We start from the raw sequence: 11,022 nt of genomic DNA on the forward strand, positions 1-11,022 counted from the left end.
CTGCATAGTAGACTAACATAAATTCTCTGTTGACATAGGTAGATACGTGTGTGTGGATATATTCTGTACAGGTACAAACTTTTGAGGTTTGAAATTAAGCCTAATTCTTCTTTATTCACTGGCGTATTTATAAAAAAGAATGTTTAGAAATTCATTTTTATATGGTATTTTTATAGACTGGTTCCTTATACGCATAACTTGCGTTTGTAAAGCTGTACTTTTTAATATTCCTACTATTGAGAGATCGACCATTTCAAGCAATCCATCTTTTTTTACAGAAAACAAAATATGGACAGTAAATTTAGGAAAATCAAAACAGCGGAAAATGAAGAACCGTTCGATGAACTTGAAGCGAGAAGAATATGGAAAAACGTGTTACTAATCGGATTTGCGTTCATGATTCACTTCACAGCGTTCTGGGGTGCTTCCAATTTACAAAGCTCTGTAAATTCAGAAGCAGCTTTAGGAACATTCACTTTGGCTAGTATATATGGATCCCTTTTGTTGTCAAATATCTTATTACCTGCATTGGTTATGAAGTAAGTTGAATTTATGAGAATGTGTATCTCATTCTTATGATAATAACTAACACTAAAGCATGTGTTTCCAAAAAGTTATCATTTCAAATTGGAAATTTGATATAAGAATTGGTGTATCACAGTTGATTCCATCACTTTTACGAAATCAAATCTATTAAATCAATAACTGTCCGATAGGAATATATAATCTATAAGAACTACAGATCAATCTATTGTTAGAACAGTGGACTCTCCCTTTACCGGGCTCCGCTTTAATCTATTAACACAAAATTGTATGATGAATACATAGATAAACTGCAAACTCTTTTGAGAATAGTTTGTACTATCGCATCGGTAACATAAACATATCAATCTGAAGAAGTTGTCTGTGAAAGCCCTGTTGCTGTTAGATAATTCCATCCAAATAAAGAGAAGTGGATGATATTGAAGCAGCCTCCTAGCCACTTAAAGTATTTTCTTTGATACAGCCCACATACCAGAACATAACAGGAATTGTGAGAAAAAGATCAGAAAGTTTCTGACATACCTGTGTGAAGAGAATAGCAGTGATAGGTATGGCATCGATTTGTTAAAAAAAAAATTGATCTAAAAGATTTGTGCTATGTGCTGGCTAAGTCATGGTAAGAATTACCTGATCCCACATTAGAAAAATCGTGGCAAAAACTTTGGTTTTGCTTTGAACTCTTCTATAGAGATTTTTTTATCAAAATTTCGAGAATGTGGTGGATGTTGAGACAATTACTCCATGCAGTGGCTGTACGTTGAGTCAGAACTGCAGCAAAAATTATTTCAGATGTTGAAATTACCACACAATGACGATGAAGATAGCTCTAATATGTTAAAGCCACCACATCTTTTTTATCACATATGATGGAGCGAAAGCTTGTTATACATATTACCATACAGAATAATTTTATCATGGGAAAATGTTTTTTTTTTTTAATTTCATACTCCTCCAAAATTGGCGTCTGTCTCTGGTACCTCTTCAATTGTCTAGAATATTTCTCCACCAAGCTATTTTTTCAGTTTGGAAATTGATCGTAAGTAAAGTAATTTCTGTGCAACAAAAGCAGACGAATGCCATGAAAAAGTAACTCTTTTTCTTGTCAAATTTGGTCGTTTTTTTCTATCGTGTAAGCAAATAAGTATTATATTGACCAGGTATTGTTCTACCTTTTTCTAAATAATTGATATAATCAATAGCCGAAGAAACTTTTTTGCTATTTCAAAAGTAGGTTTGTCCAAAGAAGTCCATTGTTTAAGCTCTTTTTTGGTTTGGGAAATAATGAAGTAACCATGTTTCATCTACTGGACCAATTCAATTGAATTACTTTTAGGATATCCAAATATTTGTTTCCATTTATAATGCAAGCGTGCTTTTAATGAGCACTAAGCAATCGCGGCACCAACCTTACAGATATCTTTTTCGTATGTAACCTCTGATGCAAAATATTGAAAAAAATTGATGTTTAATCATTTTCTCTCCACATTTACATTTACATTTATGAGAACAGTTTTCTTTATATGGACATTACAACTAATACATCTACCAGTTTCATGCGAAATTTTGATAAATGACATCAGGAACGTGACCAAAACTAACGATACAATCATATAATAAATTGAAATTGATGAAACCAAAAAACACACTAAATCAAATTACAAAGTTTAAACTAATTTTTTACGTAAGAATAAAATAACATTTCGGGATAGAGCTAATCAGAATTATCGATAGTTACTATAGAACCGCTCAAACTTTTACAACAATGTCATAAATCGTCTGTTATTATATTCTGATATTAAAATTTATCTCTCATTTCGTAACTAATTATATTAGTTTTTGGTTTTCTTGAAACTACAATTTGATTTGTATTACACTATTATTTCATTTCTTTTGGTTTAGAATTAAAGAGTCAACGCGGTAGAATCGAAAAATCATTTTTATTTATCATTTTCTCCACTTAAGCAATGCTAAAGGCGGTGATAGCCTGCATAACGCAACAAATCCTTCACCATATCTTCACTAATTCCGATGACAAATTTGTAATTACTGATAAGTTTGCAGCCCTTCGCACACACGAAATTCTATTTGCTCTAGAAAATTTATGACTGATCGATATTTTCATTCAATGTTATTATTCAGAGGTACCACTGTAAACGACGAAAAATAACAAATGAAGGATAAAAGTCAACAGAAAGGCTTCCATCCCTTCAAGCTTTTCAAATTCTATTAATTTGTCTGTATTATATCAAAATTATATCAAACGTTCTGATTTCAGGTGGCTTGGATCCAAATGGACAATCGCATTATCCTTTATAGTCTATATGCCGTTCATTTTATCCCAATTTTATCCAAAATTCTATACATTAATACCTGCAGGACTGGCAGTTGGCTTAGGAGGAGGACCTCTGTGGTGTGCAAAATGCACTTATTTGACTATAGTTTCAGAAGCATATGCTAAAATTGCTGGAGTCAGTTCAGAAACTGTGGTGACAAGATTTTTTGGAATATTTTTCATGTTTTATTCTTTTTCACAGGTTTGGGGAAATTTGATAAGTTCTGCTGGTGAGTTAAATAAATATACTGACTGACAAAATGATGTAAACCTATCTAACTATCGATCACAATTAAATTTTTTTCTTTATCTGAACTTATCATGCCTCGAATCAATTTCGATCATCATCAAATTTTCGAGCTTACCCACCTCTAAATGAACACAACTAAATATTTAGAAATTCACTGGGTCATTTGGCCATTTACATTATTAAATTTTGTTACATTACATTTTCTTGAGTTAAGGAAATTGAATGAAGTACGTAGAATTCGCTAGTTATTCTAAGTGATTTTGAGAGAGGTCAGTTTGTTGGGTTGTATGAAGCTGAAATATCTTTAAAAACATTTTTGGATAGTACGAAAACCAATTTCTGCTATGGTGTCAACAGGTGTAGGGCTCTAAATGCCGTAGAGCAGTCACAGAACATCAAGATCGTGGATTGAAGGTTTTTACTCTTAGAAACCAGATGCGTGCACTCGGAAAATCGCAAATGTGGTTTGAAGAGTATCGATTATTTGCACGTATACATTAAGTTGTCTTTTTCACTATCGTTCTCACTGCTCAACATCTTCGTATCCGTCTGCTCTGGTATTAAGAGATAATTCAATGGGACCAGCAAAGGCAATAGGTCATCATTAGTTAGTGACAAATCACAACTTTTTCTATGTGAGAAATCGGCGTGAATATGGACGTGATCCACAATTTTATAAGGAACGTCATGTGCACCAAACTGTTGACGATATAATATGGGGTGTTAGATTACTAGCAGATGAAAATTAGTTTCAGTTAGGGACAACGTGATAACCCGCTACATTTAGATAGTAATGGAACCATGTCATTCCATATTTCTCATTATGAAAATCTTATTTTCAGCAAATCAGACAAATCCATACCAGATATTGCAAGAGAATCTTTATCATCAATATCGCCTGAGCTGCCTCCAATTAGTCATATTTAGGTTATGATTCATTGCAGGCAATTTTAATCGCCACAGCTCCTAGCAGCTCTTTCTTATAAAGTTGAGGTACCTTCGGATGGAATACTCTAGGAAGAATCGCACACATTTTTGAGAAAGATTTCTTAGTACATTTTCTAATGAAGTTGAGAATACATTCATTAAGTGAAAGGCATTCAACATATCTGATACTTTTTTTGTCAGTCAGTTTATTAAAACAGTGAAAATTGATGAAAACTATATTTGATTCCTAATTTTAGTTCTATCGTCTGGAGAGATAGCTATTTCTAATAAAACCACGTCATTTTTTATTAATAGCTCAGAATCTACAGAAATTAGAGGAGTTACAAACAAATGTGGTGCTAACTTTTGTCCTGGAGTTATAACTTCTGACGCCGTACCCAATTTAGTACCACCTCCATCATACAAAATCAACATGATTGCTTCTATTTATTTCTTGTGTATGGTAGCTGCAGTACTTATAGTTAGTGTTGGTGTAGACAAAATGTCCAGGTGAGAGTTATTTAATAAATCGAATATTGATAATTATCCTCATTCGTCGTGATTTGATCCATAATGGACACAACCTCAATTTTTGACTAGTTAAAATAACGTTAGTTTCACAGGTATCGGAAAGGAAGAAAAGTCATTGGGACAACAACTGGCTGGAGACTTCTTGTTGTAACTTTAAAACACTCAACTCAACCTTTACAAATGCTAATTCTACCCATTATCATGTTTATAGGAGCAGAACAAGCTTTCTTAGCTGCAGAATATACTTCGGTGAGTCAATTAATAGTATTATATACGAAAATTTGAATTTTTACAATCAAAACAAAGTAGAAAGGTAACATCTAATTCAAAATGGTGGGCTTATCTTATTCACTCATTCTCACGTTCAATACATAATTCAAAGAATTTCTAGGTCTCTTTCGCAATACTGAACACACTGTTTATGAGTGATTAATTTCCACTTTCAAACTACTCATGCCACTTGTAAACAAAATTTCTCCACTGACATGGTGATACGTTATTTGAGAACGATGGTTACCTATCGCTGCTCAAATTTTTATTCACGTATTGTTTATCACACCTCTTCTATTTCTATACAAATGCAAATACCATACTCCTACAATCGTGTGAGATAAAAACTGTTGGCTCATCTTCGGATTAGTACCCACATTCTCTTAGTAATTCTGATCATCTACTGAACAAAATCATTCGTGTTTGCTGGTGCTGCTGAAATAGTGAAAAGTTTGAGAATTAGCTCCCCAATGCTAATTTCAATTAATTCTTGAATTTGTATTTATCTTGGTAAATAAAGATGGATAAACCACTGTTCGGTCATAGCGGTCATAGGTTCTTTGTGGGACTATGAGAACTAATCAAAACAGTGGGCATATCAGATTCATCGTATGAAATTAGGTTAGGTTTTGTATCGAGCATGTCTTTACACTCTCCATCTAAAAATCTTTTCTTGAAAAAATACCCTCGAGATCGAAGCCCACAATCCTCTTATATAACCAGTCCAGAGCTCTGGAATTTATTTCTCTCATATTTCCACTATTGGGCGTTTCCGCAGTCCCGAATTTCTCTAGCATTATATCTTTCCCTCAACACATATCATTTACGAAATTTCCTCCAAATTAGATGTTGGTACTAATCCGGAGTGTTTTCTGTGTTTTTGGACCATTTATCATGTGTGAAAAACCACTTTTCTGCACAATTTTTGAATTTTTTTTAATTAAACATTTTTTGCAAAGACCGTGTGATCTTCTACACGTCACACATGGTATATTCTCTATTAAAAAAATAACATATTGTGAAAATTATGTTGACAATCTCAACAATGTTTTTCACAATATACCCGTTAGAAGAAAAATCGACATATAGTGTTTCCTCACAATTTAAGGAATACTCCTAAATATTGGTTGGGTTTTTTTCTTTGGCTTACTTTATATATATACCCATTCCTTATTTTTGTGAGTTCTATTGTTTCAGGCCTACGTTGGTTGTGGATGGGGCATAAGTAACATCGGCTTCGTAATGATATGTTTCGGCACTTGTAATGGTATAGCATCCATTTTATGCGGCAGTTTGGTAAAAATAACAGGAAGAGCATCTCTTATTTGTGTTGCTTTTATTCTACACGTAGCATTGTTGATAACTTTATTGTGGTGGACACCAGGACCTTATAATAGCTGGATATTTTTCGTAGTTTCTGCTCTGTGGGGGGTATGCGATGCTTTATGGTTGGTACAAATCAATTGTAAGTAGATTCTAAATTAATGTGTAGAAGTAAAAACGCTGGTTGAAATAGTACAAGTTCATTCAATGTCACAAATATACAGTGAGATTCTAACGTAACGGATACATTCAGTTTCTACGACATTATGAATGCAATTGACAAATCTTAAAACGCCTATTTATGAAACTACACTTACGAATAAATATAAACGACTGTCTGTTCAACACTACGAGAAGTAATTATCACTCTAAACATTAGTTACAAATGTAAATTGCGGATAATGCCGCGGCTTAGATATTTTTAGTTCTCTATTGAGCAATATAATCAATTTCTCAATATATACATTTAAACAAATTTAAAAATTTGTGTAAAAATTTTAAACCGACCCGATAAGAACTATTTTCAACATTATTTGATACCTTGAACTCAAATCTAAATATCAAAATCAATTTTACTTTTTAAGTGTGTGCATCATGGCAATACTCCGTTTTTTTAACAGCTGCATCAAACATCACTTCTAAAGTGAACTTATAAAATTGCAGACACAACATTTCAATGTATTTTTGTTACGATAATAGATTATTTGTCATGAAAAAATGGAAACATCAAGACGTACCTAACGTTAAGGAGCGAACTGCGATATTATATATAGTAGAACCGGTAGAAATCTTCCGTCACGTGACTCGATCTACGTTTATCGACACATATTTCGTACATACTATCTTCTTCTACCAATTAAAGTCAAACATAATAACCTAAGTTCGATTGTCTTCTTCTCAATACCAACTATAATACATAGATACGTCTTAGTTTCTTTAAATAGTGATCTTAAAAAGAAACAACGATATAATTGACCAAACTGAATAACTAAGTGTACTTAAAGTTGAATTGGACATAATGTTTGTTTTTGGCGAATTGTTAGATTTAGCGTGTACTGTTGAAATCAGTTCGTCTGAAACTAATTGGTCACATCGGTAGGTACGAATATAATCAGCTTGTGAACTTTTGACATTTTTTATAATACCCGAAAAGGCCGTAAGACAGAAAGATTACAATTATAGATTATACTTATACCGATATATTAACCAACAGCTATTTTCAGAAAATATCTGGAAAACAGTTAAATTCACGAGCACAGGAATTTGTTATGAATTTTATTGAATATTTTGAGGTGAAAAAGAAACCACGATGAACCTTTCCAACATCTTTTATCAGTTCGAGAGATATTACACTAAAGTAAAAATCTTTTGAAGGGCATTCCTTTTTATAATTTTGTTACATATACTGAAAAAAAAATGGTTTATTCAAGAACGAAATTTTTTGAGAATATATTTCGAATCAGATGAATTCTAAAAAAAAATCTCTACTGAAATTCTATAGTCTTAGACAAATATTCTGCTATCAACTGTACAGAGTGAATCTACTAACGCTCTTAATATAAATCGGTTCATATAGTGTAATTCTAATTTAGTCCGCATCTACCGAGTTAGTAGGTAGGTTAGGATTATAAATTTTATGTGTGGGGAGATTCGAAGATGTGTCAATTATAATACGAACTGCTATTCTATCTGGACATGATATTGTTTTCCTCTCTTTCTCAAAATAATTCCTATCAGTCATGGTTGATTACATATCTCCCAATTTTACTTGCGCCACCTTGTCTTCACAGCATGCAACAAAAACCTTTTCTATTTTTTTGGTTGCTTCTAAGGTCAAGAGCAACGGTTCTTCGTCTTTGCTCAAGATTTTATTAAATTATTTTAGTGTATTCCGTTTTTATACTGTAGATCTTGTTGACATTGAAATTTGTGAGATACTGTCCTTTTTCTAAGTTTAAGTCTTCCTCCAACCAGCTAATATTTAACAAAAAATAGAAAAATATTCATAATTAATTTTTCACGCTAGCAAAGACAAAAGTAAATAGTGATATCAGGCCGTGAAAATAATTAAATCGTTCTCAGGATAAATACCTATAATGATAGCACCTCTGACCTGATAATAGGTATAACTATACTAGAAAAATTCAATTCACTGAGTTGGTTATAATAGATGTTCTAGCATGTAGATAAGACATTTGTGAACATTAATAGCAAAAAGTTCGGACGAGCGGCCTTACTGGAGCACGCGAGTGGACTGATCGAGTGTTCCGATGTGCTGCGATGTCATCGAGCGCCGACTTGGTGAAATCCCAGATTGCGTACTATTTTGAAATAAAATATCTCAAAAACTACACCACATATCTCACCTAATACTTTTTTTCACTCATATTTTTTATTTCCAACCAACCTAGTTCACAGAGAGCTCAAGGCCGCTTAGACATGATGCAAGACAACTTGCAATCCAATGTAAAATTTTTTTATCAAGAGCATGCGCAAATGAAATTCTGCTGATTGTTCTATGCAAGATATCACACTTGCAACATTATCGATTTGGTGCCATTTTTATTGCAATTGCAATTCTAGAGAAAAATGAGTTTTAAATCTGCTGATATTACGTCTCTCGTCAACGATTTCTTCTTATGTTTAATTTTCATTAGGAGCTTCTCAAATGTTTCTTCGTCCAAACTCAAATAATTTTTGTATGTTTTCTCATCTAATTCCAGTGCCTGTCCCCCATCACCTGGGTGCTCTTTTCTGCCGAACAGAAGGAGATATAATTATTGCCAGTGATGCACTTTTCCTTGTTTAATCCACCTAGCTTCAATATTTTCATTTTCAAAATATGCAAAATATTAAATGAAATTTGAGGTTAGGAAACTGTTTACTTTTACTTATGGAATTTTGATCAGTAGCAACCATGATGCGATGGCAAGCGACATGCAGTATTCTTCTATACAATATTTTGGTCTTGCAAGAAATTTCATGCAATTTCTTGCACGTTATCTTGTATCATGTTAAGCGGCCTTAAAAAGCAAAATTAGTGGAAATTTCTTGCACGATATTCTTGTATCATGTTAAGCGGCCTTCAAAAGCAAAATTATTGAACATTTGACATATTTTGTTTTAGCTTACAGTGGAATTCTTTTTCCTGGCAAAGAAGAAGCTGCATTCAGCAACTTTCGATTATGGGAATCAACAGGATCTGTTATTACATACATTCTGAGTCCATATTTATGCATTAATATCAAGATATATCTGCTAATTCTCCTACTTGTTATTGGTGTAGTTGGATACACAGCTGTCGAATATGTACACAGAAAACATAGGAAAGAAATAGATGAAGACGTTAAAAAAGGAAAATTTGAATTAGTTAGTGATGTGGTAAAATCTGGTGAAGTTGCCGATTGATGTGATTCGTAATAGCAGAAAATAAAATATCAAAACTGAAGCTTCCAAAGCAAGAACAATAATGTTTTGAAGACACTTGAAAGTATATTTTTAATCAATGTATACGATATTAAGACCGAGCCATGTTGTGAAACGTTTGAAATCTTCTTGAGTATATAGAAATTTATGTATTATAATAATGGAATCGTATTTTAAAAAATAATATTCAGAAATAATTATATTGTAAATAACATAAACTCGCTACAATGAGTTCTAATCAATAATAATCACAAACATATATAACCAGAATTAACAATGCCCTAAAATTATATTATTCACTTTTGCATAATTTTTGCAAACTTGATCTCTATTTATTTATAATTTGAATTAATTATTTGTGTATAACTGAATTGAATCAGTTGTTGTCATAACCCACACGGGGAACAAACAATGAGGTTTTAAAGGCAGTTAAAAGTATATTTTTAATCAATGTGGATAAATTGTTGTACAAGTAAATGTTATTTTTCTTTTACATGCTATTCTGATAATAAAGATAAAGATTAGAAAATATGTTTTATTTTCGCATCAACCATGTTTTCTATAAAATTACATTGTTCTCTTTGCGACACGTATAATGTACATTTTAAAACTATATGTCTTACGGTAAGTTCGCGGTTACAATTAGCACACATAGGTTTGTTACTTCTACATAGTAAATATTCGTGCTTAATTTTAGTGTGACCGATTCTTACTTGTTTTGGACGATTATTGAATATTCTCGGCCATTGTTCAACACTTTTCTTTATTTGTTTTAGTTTTTGAAATGATCTTTGCCACTCAGTTTGCTACTGCATATTACACTATTCATTATATATGCATCACTGCGAACCGTAGCGTGTTTGTCAGCATCTTCACTTCCTTATATTCCTTGATGAAAGGGTACCCATAAAAAGTTTTTTTAGAAGCAATTGTTCCTTGACTTGTAGTTCAAGAAGGTTGATGATATAGATATGTTTTAAGCAGATCAAGGTATTTAAGGAGTCTGTTATAATTACAGTTTTTTGTAGGTTTGGTGATTGAATTTCCACCAATACTGATCTGATATTATATATTTCTTCTGAATATACAGAGCTCACGTGAAGTAATTTATATTTAAGGTGAGGTTTATGAGACGTGATAATATTCCCCAACTCAAAACTCAATTGGGGGTTTTGGATATATTAGTGTATATTCTTTGGAAGTTAGAATACATGGAAGGCTGGCGTTTCTGCCTTGTTAAAGATATTCAAACTTGTGTCAATGCTCGGAGTTTTAATCAGCCATGTGGTAGGTATATCAATATTTAATTATAGAATGGGAGGAAACTGCATATCTCGTTGTCTGATATATTTAGAAACTCTCTGATGAAAGGGATAGTCGACTCTTTTCCTGAATTCGAACGTAATTTGAGCTGCTTGCA

At 32.6% G+C, this 11,022-nt stretch overlaps 1 protein-coding gene across 9 annotated transcripts in view; it reads left to right on the forward strand.

Annotated features, from left to right (window-relative positions):
- LOC130453463 (UNC93-like protein) overlaps positions 1-10,131 on the forward strand; it is a 39,380-nt gene extending 29,249 nt beyond the window's left edge. For all 9 annotated transcript variants that reach the window (XM_056793238.1, XM_056793232.1, XM_056793235.1 and 6 more), the window contains 6 exons: positions 279-539; positions 2,819-3,105; positions 4,310-4,562; positions 4,676-4,832; positions 6,051-6,318; positions 9,304-10,131. In XM_056793238.1, the coding sequence (XP_056649216.1) occupies positions 279-539; positions 2,819-3,105; positions 4,310-4,562; positions 4,676-4,832; positions 6,051-6,318; positions 9,304-9,584 (1,507 nt within the window). In that variant the 3' untranslated portion in view covers positions 9,585-10,131. The remainder of the gene's footprint in view (positions 1-278; positions 540-2,818; positions 3,106-4,309; positions 4,563-4,675; positions 4,833-6,050; positions 6,319-9,303) is intronic.
- The last annotated feature ends 891 nt before the right edge of the window (positions 10,132-11,022 follow it).

Source organism: Diorhabda sublineata, chromosome 2 (genome assembly GCF_026230105.1).
Source record: "Diorhabda sublineata isolate icDioSubl1.1 chromosome 2, icDioSubl1.1, whole genome shotgun sequence".
Classification (NCBI taxonomy): domain Eukaryota; kingdom Metazoa; phylum Arthropoda; class Insecta; order Coleoptera; family Chrysomelidae; genus Diorhabda; species Diorhabda sublineata.